At 34.8% G+C, this 25,837-nt stretch overlaps 2 protein-coding genes across 5 annotated transcripts in view; one reads left to right on the top strand and one right to left on the bottom strand.

Annotated features, from left to right (window-relative positions):
• Ttc26 (tetratricopeptide repeat domain 26) overlaps positions 1-25,198 on the top strand; it is a 102,760-nt gene extending 77,562 nt beyond the window's left edge. For both annotated transcript variants that reach the window (XM_090371432.1, XM_090371431.1), the window contains 5 exons: positions 11,168-11,251; positions 13,865-13,934; positions 19,826-19,932; positions 20,831-20,964; positions 24,963-25,198. In XM_090371432.1, coding sequence (XP_090227558.1) covers positions 11,168-11,251; positions 13,865-13,934; positions 19,826-19,932; positions 20,831-20,964; positions 24,963-25,074 — 507 coding nt within the window. In that variant the 3' untranslated portion in view covers positions 25,075-25,198. The remainder of the gene's footprint in view (positions 1-11,167; positions 11,252-13,864; positions 13,935-19,825; positions 19,933-20,830; positions 20,965-24,962) is intronic.
• Positions 1-25,837, bottom strand: part of Atg18a (Autophagy-related 18a) — a 541,369-nt gene that overhangs the window by 184,208 nt on the left and 331,324 nt on the right. The window lies entirely within an intron of this gene.

The raw sequence follows: 25,837 nt of genomic DNA, 5'->3' as shown, positions 1-25,837 counted from the left end.
AAATATTGCGATGGGGTAGAAGCTAACTTGCACAACTGATTCTTGAATGAGAAGTTGCTGTCATGGATAGAATGGAGCATGAACATCTCTGTGGAATTTTTCAACAAATTCTGTCCAAAATGCAGGACACATGAATATTATGTGAATATCCTGGACATGTAGTTGATGTGAGTAATATTTGTTATGTTGAGTAGTGGTTTTTGTTCTACATTGGTACAAGCTAAGGCTTACTTCCTTTTTGTTAATCCATATAAATATTATTCATCTGTAAACAGTTTCTTAGTGTTTTATTTGGATGTAGTTCAGATTAAACCACCACGATACTCTAATCAGACAAATTAGAGTGAAAGTACAGTAAGTTAAGCTTGGACTTCACATTGATTATGCTTAGGCTTTATATTAAGGATTATGAATGTGAAGTACTTGTGCTAGATAGGTTTCATAGAAATTCTTGACATGAAAGTAATATATATGTATTCAAAATATTAGTTGATTGTCTAATAGGACAATTTGGTTGGATGCAGTGGGATGATTTGTGAAGTTCTTTGATTTGAAAAACGAACAAAAGGCATAGAAGACTAACCAGATTGAGGAAATTGAGATAGAAAATTGAAATAATGGAATGCTTTATACTTATATCACCTATAAACTCTGTCCGCCATAACAATATAGTGTTTTCTCCTTTCTTCACTTGTTTGAAGAGGTCTGGATTCAAATTCCATTGCAGACTGGAAGAACAAGTCCAATTAAATAAGCCGTTTAAAGGCTTATTTAATTGGACTTGCTGATCTCAGATGAAGGAGGTTGGTTTTCCCCCTCATGAGTGAGTCTGGATTTTTTTTAGCCTGTACAACATGTCAATTGGCCATAAACAAACTCTTCTGCAGGCATAATACACAAAGTGCAATGTGGCCTTAAATACTATTGCACTATATAAGTAATGAAACAGCCATAGTTTGCTCCTTTTGCTTTAGATTAGTCCTAGAGAACTGTAAAAACTCCAGCATGACTTCAAGTTCATAAAAAAAAGTAACTATTATTAGTGTTTTTAAAAAAAAAAAAAAGCTTACATATTTCATATGCCCATCCTTTTAATAATTTGTTTGAAATCAGTTACTATCTGGCTGAAAGTGTTTTCACACATTTGTCTTCTAACCAGCCTTTTGCAATTCACAAACTTCCAAACCTGTATGTAGTGCTCAAGATGCAGCTTAACAATTGCTTCATGCAATGAGATAATCAACTCTTTATCCTTACTGTTAAAATTCCTCCAAACAGAATCCATAGATACCAAGTTGCCAACTGAGTTTTCAGAAGCATTAAGTTAAATATAATCATACTTGGAGAATCAATTTGTCATTCAATAGTGCTATTTGGTAAACAAGTTTTTTAAACAAATTGAAATAAATTAATATCATACAAAAAAAAACCCCTCAAAACTCTTGAGTTTCTATATCACTATCATTTAAGATAAACAAATAGATATTTTTCAATATCAGTTCTCTTGATTTCAATATGAGAACTTACCAGACACTATAATGAAATTAAAAATAACTGATGTACAGTGGTCATTGATTGGGGAACTGAATTATTTGGATAACAAATAATCCAAAATTATGCTTGACATTTTCCAACTCCTTGTAGCAATGCTAAGTGAGAGAATATTCAGCCAGGTAAAAAAAAATTATAAAAAATCTGTTTCTGGTGAAGCTTTAAAAACACTCTTGACAGCCAAGTCTGAAGAGCAATGCCATTGTTATAAATAACACTTTGACTCAATATTTCTGAAAAGGACAAAGTCAGCAATAGTATCTTACTTGAAGCAGTCATAATCAGGTTGATTTAACAGACAATCCAAATGAAAAAAATGTGCATACTGTACTGGTAAACCATTCTGCATATTGCTAGTGAAATTTAATTTCTAGTTCAGGGTGTTCTAGAAACCTGCCCTTTCCAAAAAATCTCATTTCCTTTTAATTTTTTTTATGAAGAAATGCCTTTTTCAAACAGTTCCTGTTTTTTTGTCTGTTTTGGCTAAAAAATCTATATTTGTTCTGCTTACAGTCATCCTAGTTCCAGCTTTTTGAAAGTCAAAGGTTGGCAGCTGTGAACTTATCATATGACAGAAATATTGTGAACACAAATACAAAAATTACTACATAATGATTTGCATGCCACTCTGATCATAACATTTTATCTGTTATAAAATAAGTACCTATCATAAAATTACAGGTTTTAGACTAGTTTAATTACAGATACCTCTGTAACCTTCAGAGGAAATAATATACACATTGACAGTTCAGTCACTTTACAGAAGTACATTATATTAACTACAGTCGAGTTTCCATATTTGCAGGGTTATGTGTCAACAGTTCCCCCGAAAATGTGAAATTCTGCAAAAATCTGTACTCTCGCCCAAATAGCCCCAGATGTTTTCTACATATGCCTAACCACTTACACAATCATTTACAATAACAGAAAAATGTTTAAATGTATTTAAAAGGTTTTGTGTTTTACAATAATGAGGAACATTTTAGACCCATGTTTCAGAAATACTGTATCAAAATTTTATTACATAGTTAAGAACAAGGCATGCACCAGGGTATTCACCACGAAATTCAGTACTCCTCAGTAGTATGGAGAGGCTGGAGAAGAAGCAGGGTTGGCTGACATCAAGACTTCCAGTTCAGGGGTATGAGGAGTTTTAGGTGTCGATGCAGAAGTTGTCCTTTTCAGGAACATTGTGATGGGAAGCTGCTTCTTTTGTTTGAACTTCATTGCACTAATCATGTTGTCATATTCACAGAACAAGCCCTCTAGGCATTTGGTGTCACGCATTTCCTGTGCTAGGTTTTCCAAGTTGAACTTCTCTTGGCATGGTTCTTCCTCAACCTTATCTCATCCTCAGAGTTCGAACAAACAAGCTCCTTGAGTTCATCATCTGTTAGTGTTGTTGCTTGTCCATCAATTAAATCATTGATGTCCTCCTGCTCTAAGTCCGCGAAACTTCATTCTCTAAGAGCTCTTGAGTTTTCGTGGAAAATTAGGCCAGGCTTTGTCATATGGCCTAAATTGCTGCAAACCAGCAGCGTAACCCGATCTTATGCTGCCTTGAATCGTGGGGGCCTTTTTCTCTTTGATGGTTATATAGGTGCACTGAGGCATCTTCTAGAATAATACCATTTCATTGGCATTGAAAACCTGTTCAGGTTTATATACCTTCTCCTCGATGAGCTTCTTGAGTTGCACAGGGTAGGCGTTAGCAGCCTCGTGATCAGCTGAAGCAGACACGCCCGTAATCTTTACATTAAGGAGTGAATAACACCTCTTGAATTTCTGGAACCAGCCTTTACTGGCAATGAAAGTGGTTTCCATGGTGCTGCTGGTACAGGGGGTTTGCTGCTTAAATATGTTGTAAAGAACGAGGGCCTTAGTGAAAATCATACCAATGTTCACAGGCAAGTTTTTCTTGTGCTGGTGTTCGATCCAAATGAACAGCATTCTCCATTTTTAACATCACTTTATCACATATGTGTATTTAGCAATAAGAATTCCACCAGTTTGCCCTCTCTGATCTCAGTTTCTTGTTTCCTTATGTATTGTATGGTACTTTCATTGATACCAAATATGCGACCTATGGCCACGTATGTGAGCCCTTCTCAGTATTTATCTAGAATCTGCACTTTCTCATTCAAAGTCATCACTTTCTTGGCCATTTTAGGCTTTTGTCAGTCACTAGATGCACTTCGTTTAGAACTTACTCCTATTCTTTGCCGTCTTTTTTCACTTTCTTATTCCAAAGGTGTTTTTCCTTCTGCTTAGAAATTTGCTCATATCCAGCCAGTTCCTAAAAAGGGTCACAAATCCCTCCCATCCAATTATTGTCCCATTGCAATTTTTTTTTTTATGAAACCCCCAAACATAAAAGGTATCAAAACCTATAGTACCATGCATGGGTTGAAGGAGAAGTATGGGGGAGGGGGGTGCTGGAAACTTTGCTCTAGAGACTAAACATGGGTTTCACCACTTCAAGCCTCCAATAAGCAAAGTGGTGGTATTTCACCGGTTGATGAAAGTCATCTACCACCTATTACTTCTACTCTTTCTAAAGTAATGAAGAAATCAATTAACCGCCAACTCTTAAACTACCTAGAAACCTTCTGTCTGATCAACGATCGCCAGTATGGATTCCGTCAGTGTTGATCCACTGGTGATATTCTGGCTTATGTTACCCATTTATGGACTAATAGTAGTAGTAGTAGTGGCATGTGATGCAAGAAAGCAAGAGTATGAGCTTATGCAGCATCAGCCAAAAAAAAAAAAAAAAAAAATCACACCATTCCCTCCAAATGCCTGTCCAATTCCTCCTTAAATTTATTCAACCTATCAACTTCCACGACAGATGGAAGTTTGTTCCAGCAATTAACCACCCACTGGCTAAAGGCAAATTTCCGCACATCTATTCTACATCTGTCCTTTCTTAATTTGAATTTATGCCCCCTTAGGTTCATAATCTAAACAAGTGGAAGGATCCCATCAGAATTCAGCGTGCTCAACCCATTCAAGGCCTTATACACCTCAATCAGATCACCGCGCAGGTGCCTGGTCTCCAGCCACTGCAATTTGCAGAACTTAAGCCAGGATCCCTTCATTCCACTCACCAATCTTGTTACCCTTCTCTGTACACGCTCAAGTAAATCTACATCCTTCCTAAAATGAAGTCTCCAGACCTGTACGCAGTACTCAAGGCGTGGCCTGACCATTGCCTTATACAGAGGGATAATCACCTAATTTTCCCTGCTAGCAAAATTCCTATATATCATTGACAAAACCCCATGACCTGCCCTGGCAGCCTGTCTGCATTGCTCAGAAAACTTCTGCCTGCACAATTACACCCAGGTCTTTTTCATTTTCTGCCACCTTAAGTGTAGTACCACACAGTTGGTACATTTCTCTGGGGTTACTTCTACCCATATGCAGTACTTTGCATTTGTCAAGGTTAAACTTCAGTTGCCACTTCTTAGCCCATCTGCCCAAATTATCTAGATCCTGTTGCAGTAGCACACTGCCATTACTGTCATTAACAACCCTGCCAACCTTTGTATCATCTGCAAACTTCGACATTAAGCCTGATATATCTTCATCAATATCATTGATAAATATACAAAACAACAGTGGACCCAACACCGAACCCTGTGGGACTCCACTAATAACATTAGTCCACGAAGAGCAGCACCCATTGATTACCACCCTCTGTCTTCTCCCACTTAACCATCCTTTTATCCATTGTAGCAACTTACCCTTAATACCATTCTGCTCCAATTTGTACAATAGTCTTTCATGCGCAACAGTGTCAAAAGCTTTCCTGAAATCCAAATATATGATATAAAAATTAGTTTAACTTCTGTTCCGGGTAAAATAATGGAGTCACTGGTTAAAGATGCATTGAAGGATCATCTAGACAAGATTGCAACAATAATTCAGACACAGCATGGGTTTGTTAAGGGAAAGTCTTGTCTGACAAATTTGATAGGATATTATGATGTGGTTACAAAGGAACTGGATGCAAAAATTAATTTTTTTGCATCCAGTTAATCCAGTTTTACATCCATTAATTAATTTTTTTCCTCGTGTCACCCTTCGATCCCCCTTTGTGAATTGGGGATACATTTGCACATCTCCAGTCCGTGGGAACCTCCCCTGAGTCCAAGGAGGCTCTCATAATTATGGCTAAAGGTTTGCTTAGTTGCTTTGCCGCCTCCTTTAATATAACTGGATAGATCCCATCCACCACAGGTGCCTTTCTTATGTTTAACTTCAACAATTTCATCTCCACTTTGCTCTCAGTTATTACAAAATCATTAAGTATCCTGCTACAATTTGATAACCTTCTGCCATTTTCAAACCTTAATAATTCCTCATGTGTGAATGTAGATGCAAAATACTCATTCAGTTTGTTTGTTATCTGAGCAGGATCATCAACAGTCGAATCATCAATGTCAAGGGGACCAATCAGATTCATCCCCTTCCATTTAGAGTTTATATAAGTAAAGAAATCCTTTCTGTTTTTCTTAGCATCTTTTGCCAAGGATTTCTCGTAATCTGCCTTCGCCTGCCTAACCTCCTTTGTGACCTGATTACAGACTAGCTTATATCTGCCATAGGCTTCTGAGTCGCTTGATAATTTATATGCATCCCATGCATTTTTCTTCCCTGTCACAAGTCTCATTAGTTCATTAGATAACCATTTAGGCCTAAACCTTGAACAATATTTCTTAATAGGTATGAAACTTTTAGTAGCATCCACGATTAATTCCTTGAATGCTTCCCACTTACTGTTGTAACATCGTCAGTTGATCCCACTGTACAGAATTTAAAAACTTTCTGAGACCACTGTACTCACCTTTACGGAAGCAAAAACCCTTTCCTTCACCCCTGATGGTAATTAAATCTTTAAGTAAATCCCACATCAGTACACTATGATCACTGCCACCTAGTGGTTCCTTTATCTGCAAATTCTTAATACACGAATGATCACTGCTGATAACCAGATCAAGAGTATTACTCTCTCTGGTTGCCTCTTGAACATGCCGCTGCAGAAAACAATCATCCAATAAATCCACAAAAGTCTGACTAGTGTGTGAGTGCCCAGCCCACAATTTCCATTCAGTATCTGGGAAGTTAAAATCCCCCATTATAAGACATTCTGATTTACTAGCCCACTCTATTTCTCTGTACAATTGTTCATTGTACTCATTCGAGTCATTCATAATTCAGTGGAAAGGTTCGGTGAAACATAAGTGGTTGCTCTTGACATCTCAAAGGCTTTCGATCGTGTTTGGTATAAAGGTCTTCTAAACAAGCTTCCATCTTATGGTTTGCCAACTGTTTTTAGTAATTGGTTATCCAATTTTCTCTCTGATCGCTCACTGAGGGTGATGGTAGATGGCTCTCTGTCTTCTAACGTCTCCACTAATGCCTGTGTCCCCCAAGGTTCAGTTCTTTCCCCCACTCTTTTCCTCTTGTATATTAATGACCTTCTTCCATTGACTGGAAATCCTATCCATAGTTTTGCCGATGATAGCACATTGCATTCCACTTTCCATTTTGAGAAACCTTGTCCTGCTCAATCAGCTTCAACTTCTCAAAAATCTGCTACCAATTCCTTAAATGCCGATCTTCAGGTAATTCTCCAGTGGGGCAAAGACAACTTAGTTGATTTCAACCAACCTTCTAAAACTCAGTCTTGTCTTATATCTCACAAAAAGGATTCTTCTGCTCCTATGCTTATCTTTAGTGACACTCCGATTTCTAGGCAAAATGATATCTCTTTTGGGGATTACCCTGACTTCTAATCTCTCTTGGCACAAGCACATTACAAATATTGCTTCCTCTGCATCTAAAAAACTTGGTTTTCTCTTTCGCTCTCGGCGTTACTTTTCTTCCAAACAGCTGCTCACTCTGTATAAATGGCAAATCCGCCCTGCCATGGAATATTGTTCCCACAACTGGGGTGGTGCCCCCAAAACTTCTCTCAGGCTTCTTGATTCCATTCAGAAGAGGGCAGTTAGGTTAATTAATGATTCATCTCTAACAGTCTCTCCACTCACTGTCTCATAGACGTACTGTTTCTGCTGCATGCCTCTTCTACAGATACTTCCATGGGCACTGTTCTTCTGAATTGGCTTCTATAATTCCCGCTCTCTCTTTCAAAATAGTTCAAACACGTGCTGCCACCAGCTAACATCCATTTACTGTCCAACTTCAAACTCACAGAACCAACTTTTCATCTTCCTCGTTTATTTATTCAACTGCCGTTTTCTGGAACAACCTTCCTTCGTACGTATTTCCTGAAAATTACAGTCTACAGAAGTTCAAGTCCAATGTCAACAAATATCTTCTTTCATCTTCTCAACCTCCAACCCAAGCACGGTACTAAGTACTATAAGTCCAATACCTCTCGTGTTTGGGGTTTACAAAAAAAAAAAAAACAATAACCATGGATATTCACATAAGCACAATAATATTTTAAGCACAAGTAGCCTAATGCAGACACACACAAAGGTCGCAGTTAGCACCATCCTACTTGAATGGTGCTAACTGCGAGACTGAAAAAAAAAAAAAAAAAAAACTATTTATTAGGGTCGCCTAGAATGTTAATTCAACTACTCATGTGTATTGTGTCTGTAAATTCGTGTGTTCTCTGTTCAATTTGCCTGTTTCACTGGATGAAAAACCCGTTTCTGGGGGGGGGGGACCTTGCTGTCTACATTTGAGACCGATTAACTCAGCCATAGAGTGAAAAAAACCCATAAAAGTTCCTCACGTCATACGGGATTCAAACCTGGGCCTTTTCCACCCAGTGTGGGGAAGACGGTGATGATACCACTGCGAGACTGAAGACGCATGCTCCACCATCACTCAGAGTGAATGCAGTGAGCAGCAGCTAAATTTTTAGTATGATAAATTTTGCGACAGCCAATGCAAAATCCCGAATCTGTGAATATGGAGACCCGACTGTAATTCCTTTGGCATATTATGGCCCTAATTGCTAATGCACCAATAAACCCACAGTAATAACAATAATCTCTACCATTTTAAAGTTTTCTAAATTATAGGCAAACAGTACACCACATAGTATATACCCTGAAAACTCGGCAGACTGCAGATTGAAGACTATTCCTTCTATTGAACACAGCGAAATATTGTAAGTGAGCAGTGCTCTCTTATAGAATTTTTCAGAAATCCTGAATACCCTGAAAACTCGGCAGACAGTGCAGATTGAAGACTATTCCTTCTATTGAACACAGCGAAATATTGTAAGAGAGCAGTGCTCTCTTATAGAATTTTTCAGAAATCCTGAATACCCTGAAAACTCGGCAGACAGTGCAGATTGAAGACTATTCCTTCTATTGAACACAGCGAAATATTGTAAGAGAGCAGTGCTCTCTTATAGAATTTTTCAGAAATCTGACCTTTAATAGTAGTAGTAGTATTGTATATATGTGTACAAGATGCTATCCATGTTATGAGCTTGGTCATGTGACAACATTACTGATAATTAGTGATGAGCATAACTGATTGAGTTCCATAATCAAATGGTTAGTAATCGAGATATTTCAGTAATCAAAATAATCAAACGATTAGTAATCGAGATATTTCAGTAATCAAATTAATCAAACAATTAGTAATTGAGATATTTCAGTAATCAAAATAATGAAATGATTAGTAGTTACTAATTTCTAACATTCGATTATATTATTTGAATGCATAATCAAATGAAACAATCAAATGGAATAATCAAATGAAATGATTGAATGAAATAAGCAAATGATATAATCAAATGATTTTCCATAATAAAATGAATCATTCAACTAATTTGTCATAATTGAATGATTTGCTATAATTGAAATAATCGATTATGACCTTTCAAATATGCTCATCACTACTGATAATACTAGTGTTGTTGTTACATGACCATGCTCATAACTTATGGATAGCATCTAATAATAATACAAGTTTTTCCAGCTAGGCAGTGATAGTGTACTTTTATAGTATTTACCTTGTCATGCACCATTTTCTGTGCTACCCATATACAGTACTTCGCATTTATCAGTGTTAAACTTCAATTGCCATTTCTCAGCCCATCTGCCTAACTTTTCTAGATCCTGTTGCAATAGTAGCATATTTCATTACTGCCATTAACCACATTTTTTAGACAGAAATGGAATTCTGAAGGAAACAGAGTTTTGTAAAGGGAAAAGCATGGTTAACCAACCTATTAGCTATTTTGACTCATGAGTTATTCATGAGCTGGATGGAAGAAATAATTGTTATAATGCTTATTTGGATTTTAGCAAAACATTTGACTGTCCTGAATGATAGGTTACTGTTTAAGCATGTTGGGGTGAGGTTTTAAGATGGATCACAGGATAGCTGCAGGGCAAGAGACAGGCGATTATGCTTAATGATTATTCTTCAGACAGGGCTAACATATGAAGTGGGGTCCCCAAGGATTGGTACCAGAACCACTGTTGTTTCTGATTTTTTTTAAATGACATCAACAAAGGAATACAGGGTGCAATGTCAGAATTTGCAGATTATGACAAGATTGGGAGTGTAATTACTGATCAGTGCCAAGCAGCACTTTTTCAGGATGACTTAGATAGGCTTTAGAGATAGTCAGAGAAGTGGCAGTTATGTTTTAATGTGGCAAATTTCAAGGTCTTATGCTTGGAGAATAACAGCCACAAAATAACTTATACATCTGGTGGAGTTGAATTACACAAAGTATGTGAAGAAAGAGATTTGGGGTTTTACAGTACAGGTGGATACAAAGTTCTCCGTAGTGCAGACTGGATGCAAGGAGGAACTGTACTGTCCCATTGATGATTTATCGAACATTTTCTTAGATAGGGAGGTCACAATCCTACTGTAGAGGGCAATCCTAAGACTGTGCTTGGAATACTGTATCTAAGTATGAAGACCACATCAAAAAAAAAAAAAAAAAAAGACACCAAGCTTTGCAAAAGAGTCTAATGATGAACAATGCACTGATGAGATTAGCAAATGGGCATCCGTATGAGGAAAAATTTTGAATGTCTCCTACACAGCTGGTAACTGAGCATCTTAGAGGTGATCTGACCGAGATCTATAAGGCTGTAAGAAGAGAAAGTAAAATGAATGAGGGTGAACTTTTCACTATTATAAATAATCCCAGAACTAAGGACAATAAATTCTGAGAGAAGAGGTTTGGACTGGATTGTAGTAAGTTTTCTTTTTGGCCACTTAGTTGTTAATTACTGGAATAAGTTGCCTCTGTGGGTTGTTGAAGCTGTTAGCTTGAAGAAATTGAAAGGTAAGCTGAATAAGTACCTATGTAAGGAGGAAATCACATAGGTAGTTTATTAATGTTGTTCTTTTTTTTAATTCCTGGGCTTCTTTGTACTCAGATCACATACCTATGAAATTAAGTTCATGTATAGTTTCATGGTAAATTCTCTTCATTGGTAAATGAATTTTTTTTCCCCTTAATTGTTCAGCCTAGCAGTCAGCCATCATATAAAACACAAGATGTGAGAAAAGGTAATTTTAAAATTAGTGTTCTGTTGTATATTTAAAAAAGTATCATTATGTTGAATTATTTTTAAAAAAATTTCTTTTTCAGAGTTATTTCTATAATGATGACACCTTCAACTTCAACTATGCTCAAGCTAATGCTGCAGCTGGGAGCTATAAAGAAGCAGAAGAGGTAATCAAGTTTGCATATAACTCATGCTGTTTATTATTGTGCTTTATTATTATTATTATTATTATTATTACTACTACTATATAACTGTTGTCACGGTAGTTTACTGAGTAGGGCTATGAAATCACTTAAAAATGATTTCTCTCCACTTGTTCTCATCATAAATTCACATACCATATTGGGAACAGTAAATGCTGTAACATAAATGTAAATAGATGCAGTTTGTTTTATCTATAATAGAAAGCAACAAATACTGTGACATATATTGTTTGTTTTGTGTATTTATACATTCCTGCAAGTATATATATATATCACTACACAGTGGCATCATTGAAAATGCGTCTAATCATTCATTTGGTCAGTGTACAAAATTACCCTAGAGTTTCCACCCTAAATTCAACCAAAATTGAATTTGGAATGAAAACCTTAGGTTAAAGTACACTCTGCCTGAGATTATTTCAGCCTATCCTGAAAAGCCTCCATTAATTCCTTATGCACCACTTATCACTGAAACTATCCCACCTAGAAAGAATAGATGGATTTGCTTTTAAGATTTGTGTGCAATGAGTACATTGAGCTGATTGGCACAATAGAACATTCAGTAATGCGTCTGTTACTGCCCTGATATAGAAACTTGAAGATGATGTAAAAACCTGTGTAAATATTAGCAGGCAACAAAACAGTAAGCAAATGGCCATCTCTACTCTACACAAATGTTATGTAAGCCCACAGACTTTGAAAATGGTTAGATTGCTGGATTGCTTAGAGCTGGATGGGCAGCACAGAAAATTACCATTTTTGTGGAATATATGGGTCAACTCCCTACTGATGTGCCACTTGTATCTCTGTTCATGGAAGCTATACTCCATATTATTGTGGACCATATTTCTGTAAGTAAATACTGCTCAGTTTATACATAAACTTAATATTTCCTGTGTACATTGATATCTGGCACTCCACTATTTTTAACTGAAAGAATGCACTCCTTTAGTGAGGCAGTTTCAGTGATGAGCAATATGTAACTGACACAAGTTAAATCCAAACCTTTCCAAATAGGTTGTGATGAATTCAGTCAGTTGTAGAGGGCCAGCTGGCACTGCGTTTTTATATATTAATAGGAAAGACAAAGCTTTTTATTCCTTACTTTTATAGAATTTGACATCTTTCACAAGCTCAAAGCAACATTAATATTTTTTTATTATTTGGTAGTAGTAATAAATTTATCAGTCAAAAAGTTATTCAAGTGATTAGGCATAATAGTGATTATAAAGACTAGTAAGTCTTGAATTCCATTACAAAAATGGAACAATCTAGTTGTAAGAAGAAATATCCACAATTGGCATGTATTAACAACAAGTAAAAGCTGGTGAGAGTTAATTACTTCAGAGGTAATTAAAACTAGCAAGAAACGAACTTGAGGTTTGAATTGTAAGAAAAAAGTGAGGAATGGCTGTATAGAATTATACTTTTTAGTAATGACAACTATAATTCCATAGAATTATACTTTTTAGTAATGACAACTCTTATACCCTATGAATATTAAGATAGTTTATTCAGTTAATAACTAAATTCCTATACATTAAGGTGACATTTTGGGAACCTTGCCAGTACTCAACAGACTTTATATTGGCTGTTGTCCGCTGCTTGCAGGTATCGGGGGCAGGCAGGAAGGGGACTGATGACAGTTAATATATTGTTTGATGATGGGTACTGGCAAGGTTCCAAAATGTCATCTTAATATATAGGAATTCAGTTATTAACTGAATAAACTATCTTATTATTCACGTGGTATAAGAGTGGTCATTACTAAAAGTATAATTTTGTTGCTGCATTATATTTTCCTGGTGATAGCTGTTTACTGGACATTTTACCAGTTTTGTGTTTCTCAGTGATTCTCTTCATGGTAATAATTGTATATGTAACACATTCGCTGTTAACTTGACTTACAACCTTAATGAATCAAATTCAAAAATTACAAGATTGAGTTTGTTGGGATTGGGGTGGGAAGACATTTTTGGAACTGTCTTCTCTCTAGCTGAATTAGTTAGTTGGTGGTGAAGGTTGCTTGAAAGAAGTATCCAGTTTTTCTTCTGTCAAATCAAAAGAAGATGGTTATTAAAGCAGGTGGTTTTCATCCATATGGATTAAAAAGCCCTTCATGTACGTGTATTAACATTATATCTGCACGTATCAACGTGCAGATATAATGTTAATTGTATACTATTAACCTTTGTATACTAATCACCTGCCCCTCAGTTACTTTGCATTCTGCCACACAAATCCTACCTGCAAGCAAAATTTTGCAATATTTTTAATATATTGAAAATTTACAGAGTGCTGGCTTATCCTTCAAAATAAAAAAAATCTTCAAATTTATATGGTTATGTAATAGAGGTGCTATTACATAATCAAGTTGGAACTTGTATGATTGAGGATAGAAATGATATGCAGCTCCAACCTTTATGAGGGCTATTAGATTAAAACTTGTGTGTGTGTGTGTGTGTGTGTGTGTGTGTGTGTGTGTGTGTGTGTGTGTGTGTGTGTGTGTGTGTGTGTGTGTGTGTGTGTGTGTGTGTCAAATGATATGAAATCTCATTATCCCTTGTTATTTTTCAGATATTTTTACTGATTCAGAATGAAAAGATCAAAAATGATTATATTTATTTAAGTTGGCTTGCTAGATGCTGTAAGTACTTTTTCAGTTATTTATATTGTTTGAAAAAACACTTACTAATCAATTTGTCTGTTGCTCTATGATACTTTCTCAGTCTGAACAAATACAATGTTTTTAAATAAAATTCAGGAATTTTATTTAAGTTGGATGGTGAGTTTTTGCTGACAGTTATAGTCTTAAATTAATGTGAAAATAGTCCTTATATTTTTCTATACCATCAAAGATTCACCATATTACTGTTTTTCTAATGCAGTGCTTCTGCTTTATGGTATTTCATTCCCATAGTGTTTTGGCGATGATATTCGTGATTGGCCTGCCCTGTGTCTGATCTGATTGCTGAGTACAGTAAAGGAAGTTAAAGCTTCTGTGTTCTCTCTCAGAATATAAATAAATTTTGCTACTTAACATGAAAATGTTCATGTGGATATCATTGCTTTTCCAGCAGAATAAATCTCTATAATACATTTATAAGGACAAGGTAGTCATTACTCATTTTCAAAAAAAAAAAATCCTAAAGTTTATATAATTGTTTAACCTGGCAGCAATTGCACCACTGTTTGTTATAAACACTGTCATGTGAACATGACAAGTGCCCAACTTTGTTTTTGTTTCTGGAAAAAGTTTGATTTTTTTAAAAATTTTGCCTTGTGATGTCCCAATATTTCTTCTTTCCTTAATGGATTGAAGTGCTCATTGTAAGTTTTTTAATGAAAAAAAATATATATATAAAAATATATATATATATATATATATATATATATATATATTAATATTGCTGAAAACGAAAAAATAAAGTCACAATCATAAAATATAAACATGAGAATAATAGCTACTTCCATTTTCCAGTTCAGAGAACCATTAAGTTGACATGATTGCTGAAATTTAAGTTTTAAATTTTACACAGTATAATGTTTAAAATTTAAAACTTACATTTGCACACATTAATGTGTTTTGCCAAACAAATAAAGGAATAAATACATAATAATAATAATCAAAGCAAGACACCATTTTACACCAATAACAATAATAAAAGCCAAAGCAAAATACACATTTTGTACAATAATTAAATTAAAACAAAAGAACTACTTTCTGTAGCAGACGGCTCCCACACATCAATTAGTGTGCCAGTTTCAAACTACATATTCAAACAATGTGTTAAATGAAAGAAAAACTAGTGTTGAAGCAAAATGAAAAATAGTAACTGTTCACAGCTGTTCTTTGCATTTTTACTTTCAAGTAAACAATAATTTTTCACTTCCAGAATGTTTCAAACAAGTTTAACTGTATTTAGGAAGGTGGAAAAAAATTCTGATTTTTAATCATTTCAATTAATGTGCAACTGATATTTTTGAAGGTTTTACCTCTCAGTTACTGTAGAAAGGATTAATTCATTCACTGCTTATATGGATTTTTAATTCCATTCTTAGATGTCTGCTTTCCACTTAAAATGATATTTCAATTTTGATCTTGATAATGATTTTCTTATATGAAAATAAGTATTTTTATATATTATATCTGCTATTAATATATATATAAAAATAAGTTATTTTCATATCTAGCATCAGCATTTTGGTAAATCTTTTTTTTTCCTTTCTTCTTTTTGCAACTAATGATTTTCTGAAAATAAATGCACATGCTGGCGCACTTTGTACACCAAAACACCTTAGTTGAGCAAGCATGCCCAAACTATCTAATGATGAGTTGTGCAGCATTCAGTATGTGCTACACTAAGAAACTTATCTAGTTGTTACATAACCATACTTCTCCAATTTCAAAACAGTCAGTGATGCAAGACAAAAACCAGCATAATACTGATAAAAAAGAAACTTCATAGTATTGTCACCAAAATAAATATTTTAATATTTTTGGTGTACTTTTTTGCACTGGCCATCACTGGAAAGAGTGCCAATAGCCTATTGCAGTTGATTTTAAAGTTATAAGAAAGTTACGTGAAGTTATGTTTTTTGAGAGTTATGGACGAGTAAAATTTTGGGTCAATGGAATAAATTTTTTGCTTGAATCAAATGGGTTAATAAAGATTGAAAAAAATGATATGATGATCATACTGTGTGAATCATTTTTGTGGTAATTATACTAGATTAAAGATAAATGAACAATTGGTGGAATTAATACTATAGAAATATTAGAAAACTAGAAGGAATACTTCCATTGTACATATTTTACATTATACTGCACTGTCTGTACCTCTTCATAGTGATATAAATACAGAGTTGGGGAAGCCCCCTGGTGCTGCTTGACCCTACTTGTACATATTTTATATTATACTGCATTGAAGTTATGTTTTGAAATGCACTTAGGAAAGTACATAATGCTACTATAACTCTTATTTCATACGGTTAGTGTCTTTGAAAGATGCAAAAATTTGTAAAATAAGATCCAGTACAATAAAAATATAAATGAGGATTTTATTCACCAGGATTCCACCTTGTTCAAAACTGAAAGACCTTGGTAAATGGAGGAAAATAAACAGCCCAAGGACATTTCAATAACCTTTAAACCCATTAAAGGAGACCAGATGGTCTCAGCAAGCATTGTCTACCTTTTAATTTATTTCCATTATATTCCTTTTAATTGAGTGCATCAAAGCATAAAATATGTACAATTTTAATTCTTGAATATATCATGCTCACATAAATATTTTATGTAAGGCACATTTCCATCCCTTTATTTCTATTCTGGCTTTGAGGGATAAAAGTCTTTTTTCAGGCTAGTATATTGGCTCACTTTCATTCAAAACCAACATCACCTTTTCAATTGCCCTGACAATACACTACTTTTTAAATTCACAGCACTTCAGAAAAGAGAAATTTATTTAAGAGTGCTTAAAAGCACACCATCCTGACCACAGTTTTTACAGTAGTATTATCTGATCAGTTGTCATGGTGGTGGCAGCTTTTAAATAACATATTTATTTGTGCAGTAACAGAACAACTTGAGAAGGTGAAGTTGGAAACTAAGTTTATGTTAAAATAACTTGTCCTTTTTACAGGCTAGAATATAAATATAGCAGGTCATGGGATCTTGTCAATAATATACAGAAATTTTGCTAGCAGGGATAAGGTGGTGATTATCCCCTTGTATAAGGCAATGGTCAGGCCACACCTTGAGTACCGCATACAGGTCTGGAAGCCTCATTTTAGGAAGGATGTAGAGTTGCTAGAACGAGTACAGAGAAGGGCATCAAGGCTGGTGAGGGGAACAAAGGGGTGTTCTTACGAAGAAAGGCTTAAGTTCTGCAAATTGCAGCATCTGGAGACTAGGCACCTGCGAGGGGATCTGATTGAGGTGTATAAGGCCTTGAATGGGAGCAGGCTCAGTGCTGATGGGATTCTTCCTCTTGCTCAGATTACAAACCTGAGGGGGCATGAAATGAAATTGAGAAAAGTCAGTTGTCAAATAGATGTGTGGAAATTTGCCTTTAGCCAGTGGGTAGTTGATTGCTGGAACAAACTTCCATCTGTCGTTGAAGTTGGAAGCTTAAATAAATTAGGAAGAAGTGGATAAACTTTTGGAACGAATAGATGGGTGAAATGGGAAGTTTTTTGTGTTTTTTTGGCTGATGCTGAATAAGCTTGCTTTCTTGCAACATATCCTCTACTATAATGCTAAATAATGAGATACAGTTGTTTTCATTATATATAATTCCACAGTATTCTACATTAAATCAGAGGTCAATTTGACATGAAATTTTTATTAATACAGTTGTTTTTTATTACTGTAAGGCAGTGGTTTTCAACTGGAGTGCCTCAACAACATTCCAGGGGTGCCATGTAATTTGGGTTTAAGTTGCTTAAAATTATTATTTTTTAAAATGTATATGTTTATTTCATTATAAAAAAGATGTACAGTATCTTTTTAATTTTGTGGTGATCTATAATTGATGTTTACTTAGTACCTCTATATAAAGAATAAAATTATTATATACTGTATACAGGGTGCAGAGAAACTCTACCGACAAACTTGAACGGGTGATGATGGTACCAAAAGAAACATTTTTTGTCAAGTAGACAGTTCATAAATGAGTCGTTATAGCAGCAGAAGCTATTAAAAGGTTGTAAAAATCAGAACAACACATTCAGTAATTTAATAGAAGAAGAACTCTTTATTTCATACAAAATGCACACGACGTACACAATATAACTATTGTGTTCTATTGTGCCGTATAACTCCTGCCTTGTACCCTTCACGGCTACAAGGCAGGAGTTATACATTAAACAACATTAATGTCGTTTAATGTATACAAACCATTTGCTGTTGCATACAAAATAGAAAAAACAATTCACAAGAAGTGCTTGAACTGGTGACTGTGATGTTCAATGCATAACTCACACTGATGCATCATTAAATGTTGTAGAAGTTGGAGGTTCCTAGGATTGTCTTGTATCTCTGCACTTGCTGCAACAATCCGTGCTATAAGTTCCTCAAATGTATCACCAAAAGAAAAAGTCCAAACAAGTCAGATCAGGTGACCTTGTTGACCAGGCTACAGGTCCACCTCGACCAATCCATCTGCCTGGAAAGGTTGTATGTAAGTGTGCGTGTACACGTCTGTCAAAATGTGGTGATGTGCCATCATGTTCAAACCACATTTGTGCTCGGACAATCAGAGGAACATCCTCCAACAACTCTGGAAGTGTGTGCTCTAGAAAACGCAAATAGAGTTGTCCATCTAAGTGTGCAGGCAACATGTATGGTCCAACTAAAACGTTTCCCACAATGCCTGCCCATACATTGACACTAAACCTGTGTTGGTATCCATGTTCAACTATTGCATGGAGATTATTCTCTGCCCACACGACTGTTGCGACTGTTGAACAATCCCTCTTGGGTGAAACATGCCTCATCAGTGTAAAGCACATTATTGGCAAAATCAGGCTGCACATTGGTTTCCTGTAAAAACCAGTGGAAGAACTCGACACTGTGGGCAAAGTCAGCAGATTCTAGTGCATGCACTTTCTGGCATCAGAAAGGATGTAGTCTGGCTTCGTGCACCACATCCCGCACCAAGCAATGCTGCACATCTAGTCGATGTGCAACGGCTCTTGTGCTGGTAGGAGTATTAGTAAAGACCTGCAAAACCTGTTCCTTAAACCGAGGTGTCCTAGCACTGCGTCTACATCCAGTATCATGCATATTCACACCGAAAGAGCCACTGTCCTGCAATCTTTGGTGTATCGCAGCAAATGTTGTGTGGTGAGGCAACCTTCTGTCTGGGAAGCGTTCTTGATAAATCCTGCGAGCCTCTGTTCCGTTTCCATTTGCTGCGCCATACATTAAATGGATATCCGCCATTTCTGCAACAGTGAAACACTCCATTTCTGTACCCATACTGATCATAATATGACATTACACTTTTATGCTATTAGCGGCAGATACGCACCACTCCGAGGACCTCTCAATGCATGCATACATTAATGTTGATGGTAGTCGTACATTCGAGCACTATGTTATGGATTGTTTTTTCTATTTTGTGTGCAACAGCAAATGATTTGTATGCATTAAACGATACTGAATGTGTTGTTCTGATTTTTACAATCCTTTAATAGCTTCTGCTGCTATAACAACTCATTTACGACCTATGTTTACTCAACAAAAAATGCTTCGTTTGGTACCCTCTATCATCTGTTCAAGTTTGTCGGCAGTGTTTCTCTGCACCCTGTATATATAACTTGTATTATGAAATGTAATTTTTATAATTATATTATTGTAACAACTCATATAACATATATATTTTATAATTGAGTAGGGGTGCCGCAAAATAAAATAAATTACTTAGGGGTGCCGTTATTAATAAAAGGTTGAAAACCACTGCTGTAAGGAATTATATTTCAAGTAAAGAAAAACTGATTGAAAGTAATCATATAAAATTTCTTTATTTCCAGACATAATGAACAAGAAAGCTCGTTTAGCATGGGAACTATACTTGAAAATGGAAACCTCTGCAGAATCATTTAGTTTGTTGCAACTTATTGCAAATGACTGCTACAAAGTAAGTCTTTAATATTTTTGTATGTACTTTGCAGTTGAAGTGTTCAACATGCTATGCTCTTTTACTAAAAATCATCAACCCCCTTCAATTGGGCCAAAAGGAAAGTTTCATAGAGAACCTGAAACATAACTTATACAGTTTTAGCAAACTGAACATACTGGGTCAAGAGCTTTGCACCATCTACTATAATACTAAATGAATTCTTCAGTAAAACTATAATTCTGCTAGCAACACGTGGGTCGAGTGTCTCCTCGTTTAAAATACTTCAGAAGCTGCCACCCTTTGGTTTTAAATATTAAAAATATTTTAATTTGCGCGTGTATGTGTGTTTTATTGATAGTTCATAATTCCTTATTCATAATTGTGAAATAATGGCTGCATACCGCAAACACTACCAGATCTGTTCCCAGTTGAAAGTGTAAGGGATAAGACTAGAAGGCACTTTGACTTAAATTTGATACTTGAACTTTTGGCCCTTCAGTTGAGGACTCAAGTGGAACAGAGCCTGGAATTATACACTGCAAGATGACTTCCAATGCCCTTTTCATCCAAATGCGTGCAGGAGTCAGCACACATTCAAGTATACGAGGGTCATACCTGATATTAATTTTCAATAATGTAAACAATTTTCATTGATACCTGAAATAAAACTTATTGTAAACGTTTATTATTATCGGTAAAAACTTGATCACTCTTTCCTAGTGTTCCAGTTTCCTTTAATGTGTCTTCCATTACTTTAACAGAAAATTTTTAACTGTATCAAAAATGCTTTTAATACTGAATACCTTAAAAAAAAAGTTGACATCCTTTTTAAAGTAAAAATAGTTATTGAAATTTATAGTGTCTTCCATTACTTTAACAGAAAATTTATAGTTCAAATAAATTTTACTCTTCGCAGATGGGACAGTTCTTCTATGCTGCTAAAGCATTTGATGTCTTAGAAAAGGTGGATCCAAATCCTGAATACTGGGAAGGAAAGCGAGGTGCTTGTGTCGGTGTACTGCAGCTGATAATTGCTGGACATGAACCAAAGTAATATTTAATTCTTTGCATGTGAACACATTAATTTTGATTTCTTTTATTGAGCACTTTGTTTCCCAACCTGTCACTCATTTATTTCCTCTCTTACTACAGTACCACTCATAAATAGATGTCAGCTGTCAATATATTTGGAATTGTTTTCAGATATATTCTTGGCAAAAGAAAAAATGCATAGTTTCAAGATTTGCTATTTTCCCCTATTTTTGAAATAAAATCACAGCTAACAAGATGGTTTAGCCAAAATAAATTTCTTATATGGTGACATTTGAGTCACCATATTCCAGTTCTAATAGGAAAAGTGGTGTAAGTATCAGTCCCGCCCCACCATATGGTTTTATTTGTTTAAAAATTCACTATTAATAATCAGTAATGTAAACATTAAGCATAAAAATTGTAAAAAAAAACTAATGTTACTTCCAGCACAAGGATTACAATATGCTTTGGATTTCATACTAAGTGGTACCTTATACTCCTGACATCACCTGCACATTTCTTCCACCCAGCTCTCACATCTTTGCATCCACTTCACAATGTCTTTGCTAGGTAGCTGAATGCTCTGCTATCCTTATATGTTATCTATATATATAGATAACATATAAGGATAGCAGAGCATTATATGTTATCTATATTTTAAAACATATTTTCCAATAATAATCTCTCTCTCTTTCATTCACTTACTCTTAAACAACCAGAGGCTCTATGCATAAAAAATCTCTCACACCGAAAACTGTTATGAATCCTGGCGGAAACCTCCTTATTTTCTCAAACACACCATGCACATTTTTTAATTAAAAATACTGAAACCAAAAATGCAGTTGTGTGTGTGTAGCCTTATTCACAAATTTTATTTAAAACTTGTTCAATACTAATATTAATAAAAACGTTTTTACTGATAATTTCTATTACTCTTCAGCATTTTTAATTGCCCACCAGGCATAACCTAAAAGGAATATTTTGTTTATTACCAGTCACTGCATAAAATGTTAAATTCTCCCTTTTGGAAATAAAAATTCTTGTTTCCTATCCACCAGAATTGTGCGATTTTTGACTGAATTGAAATAGAGTTAGCAAAACTGAAAATAATTCAAGGGGCAGGGAAAAAAAATCTGAAATTGCATTGCTATTAAAAAATAAAATTTCTTAAGTACAAAGCCTATGCAGACAAGAACTGAATTAATAGCTCTTTCAACGTCATAACTACCATATATTCTTGAATAAGCCTTGCACCCCATTTTTTTAAAACGGAAAAATATGTAAATTTATTTTTTTACTAGCGATACAATTTCCGATTTTTTGCTGCATTTTAAATTATTTTCAGTTTTACTAACTGCGAGAGATGATAACTGCACGTCTTAGGTACTAGTGTTTATAAAAACATACCATACAATTACATTCACTAGTAAAGGCATTAAATGGGCTGAGAAATATTTCTGTCATGACTAAGAGTAGATGAAAAATAAACACATTCCATTACCCTCTATTTCTGTTGGGTAGTATCTGATGTGTGTGTTATTGATTTAAGACAATATAATATTTTAGTTCTCTTATTTTTCTTGTAATATATGCATAATAAATTTTTTACGTGCAGATTTTTCTTTTATTTTATATTCGTAATCATCCAAATCTCTTATATTGAGTGGATGTACACATCACTGTGATAGTAGGAATTACTTCTTCTGGACTGTCAACCTTCCATTCACAATTTCTCTAAGCGCTGTTCTATTTCTTGTTAGGCCTTTACCAGAGTAGTAAAAAGCACTCTTTCCTCTAATGCTTGTTTGCCACTGTTGATCCACCCTTGGTCTGCCACTAGGCCTATTACCATTAATTTTTGTTTCAAATATCTGTTTAGCTAACCTTCTTCCATCTTTTCTACACACCCATATTATCAAATGTTTTCTCGCCCATACTATTAAGTTTTTAAGTGTTTACAAAAATTAGAATAGAAATAGCATTAGCAAGGGCACATGATGCAAGAAAGCAAGCTTATATAGCATCAGCCAAAAAAAAAAAAAAAAAACACACACACACACACACACACACACACACACACCCTTCTCATTTCACTCATCCACCCACTCCAAATGTTTGTCTAGTTCTGCCTTGAATCTGTTTAAGCTATCAACTTCCGCACATCTATCCTAAACTGTCTTTCCTCAGTTTGAATTTATGCCCTCTCAGGTGATTATTCTGAGCAAGAGGAAGAATCCCATCAGCATTGAGCATGCTCAAACAATTCAAGACTTTATATACCTCAATCAGATCACCTCACAGGTGCCTGGTCTCCAGGCACTGCAATTTGCAGAACTTAAGCCTCTCCTGGTAAGTGGATCCCTTCATTCCCCTCACCAATCTTGTTGCCCTTCTCTGTACACGGTCAAGCAAATCTACATCCTTCCTAAAATGAGGCCTCCAGACCTGTACGCAGTACTCAAGGTGTGGCCTGACCATTGCCTTATACAAGGGGATAATCATCTCCTTATCCCTGCTAGAAAAATTCCTGTATATCATTGACAAGGCACCATGAGCTACTCTTGCAGACTGTCTGCACTGCTCAGAAAACTTCATATCTGCCTGCACTGCTCAGAAAACTTCATATCTGCCTGCACAATTACCACCAGATCCTTTTCACTCTCTACCTCTGTCAGTGTAGTACTACACAAATAAATGGTACTAATGGCAAGACTATATTACAAATGGAAATAAATAGCAGGACTATATTATAAATGGAAATAAGAAAACATTTGGGGCAACTAAGTAGCATTAGTAGAGACATACGGTGCTAGAAAGCAGGCTGATGCTGCATAAGCTTGCTTTCTTGCATTGTATGCCTCTACTAATGCTACTTAGTTTCCCCAAGTTTTTTCTTATTTCCATTTATAATATGGTCCTGCTATTTATTTCCATTTGTAATAGTCTTGCCATTAATACCATTTATTTCTATTCTAATTTTTGTAAATATTTTGTCTTTTGGATGCTTTACATGACATATACTACTAGGCTTTTGAACTGCCTGTTTTAATTCTTGAAAAGCCTCATTTTCTATTGGAAAATCTAGCATATTTCACAGAAAAATCAACATTTTCAAATCCAATATTAAGAAGCAATTTGGCATTCACATCAACAATTAGATTTGTCTTTAAGAATCCATGCAAAAGAGGGTGACATTTCTCTCTTTATTGTAAAATACCTGCAGGAATATCTTGTCTAATTTATTTTTGCAACCATCTAGATGGAAATGAAATCAATGGTCTTAATTGTCACACTAGAACAAACTTGTCTTTGCAACAAGTTGCCCTGATATTGCAGTACATTCAAACAGTTAACCTCACTAACAGGTTAATTGGCCATTTGTTAAAAGAGACTGCTCTGATAGCCTGTTTCAGGACTAAGTAGTCCCCCATTAGATACAGGTTGTCTCTAGTACCAACATGCAGAAAAAAGTTGTTCAATGTGAGCTGCATTGAGGAATACAAAATCAGTTTTCAAAGCTGTAATATACTTAAGGCTATCTGAAAGTAGTGCAGTACCAGGGTAAATTGGTACAAAGGCAAGTTTTTTCCGCTGTGAGAATTAAGACCATCGCATTATCTAAGTAGTTTAAATCCACAAAGAAAGATGAAAAGGGACAAAACAGTCAAACATTTATGGATCTAAATAATTTTAGTTTTTGCACTTGATATTGAAATGTGCTCCTCTAAAAACTGCAATGTTTATCTCTATAAAACCTGACTTTTAGAGAGGTATATTTTATAATGTAAAAACCAAACCTCCAAAGGTACTGGATTTTAAAGAGTTTATAACCGTATCATGATACTATTCTTCAACACTCGTTTAACTGCTGCTAATTCCATAATGCCACAGTTTTTATATTAAATTCTATATTAAAATTAAACTTTTAATGTTGTGTATCCTTCCATTTCTTTCAAGATTCAAAATACTAAAATAATATGTGCTTAATTATTATTTTTTTTCTCTCCTTTTTCTAGGGAATCTATACATGAAATATTACAAATACTACGAAATACATCTAGTCCACAAGTAGAACATATTGTGCGAGTTATGAAGAATTGGGCAAAGGAGAATAGAATTCCGGTGTAACAGCAGAGCAGAAATGCTGTATATGTGTAAAAACTTTCACAAATCAAAAGCCACGTGCACACTTATCAAGTATTAATGCTGCTATCAATCATTGTATATTACAATAAAGCAGTTATTTATTATTTTTTGATTTTTTAAGTTAAAGTTCATTTTATTAGATAATTACTAATATAGTAAAGCAGGATTTTAGTAAAAGAATCACATTTTTACTATAGGTTAAAATCCATATATTTCAAAATACTTTTTTAGTTACAAATGTACATCAATTCACAATTCTTGAATTTACAATATCAGTAGTGTATATAAGAATGCGTTAATTGTTTTACTTATAAAAATTATATACAAAATCTTCACCAGTATAATCAACTAGAGCATTTAGCCTCTACTACTACAGAAATCCTGAAATATATGATAGCTTCATACATGCTAAAACATTCTTTTGATGAGGGATAAAATTGGTACAAGAGATTTTACTTAAAACTTCTTCAAAATATGTATGCATGCACACAAACTATATAACAATCATGACTTCAGTTAACTTTGATCACTTGCCATTATTTTAATTCTGTAGCTTGCTCCCATTAACGCACATGGAAAATAAATTAAAAAATAGGCAAAATGTACATCAAGTTACAAAAAATGTGTCCTATGGTACTATTATACACAACTTTATAAAAACAGTAAGTTCTTATAAAAAAGAATACTTTACAAGAAATTACTACATGGTTAAATCTTAAAAAAAAAAAAAAAAAGCTGAGAATTA

This window comes from Mastigoproctus giganteus, chromosome 4 (genome assembly GCF_048544385.1).
Source record: "Mastigoproctus giganteus isolate SK-2022 chromosome 4, ASM4854438v1, whole genome shotgun sequence".
NCBI lineage: Eukaryota > Metazoa > Arthropoda > Arachnida > Uropygi > Thelyphonidae > Mastigoproctus > Mastigoproctus giganteus.
This window is presented reverse-complemented; position numbering and strand designations above follow the sequence as displayed.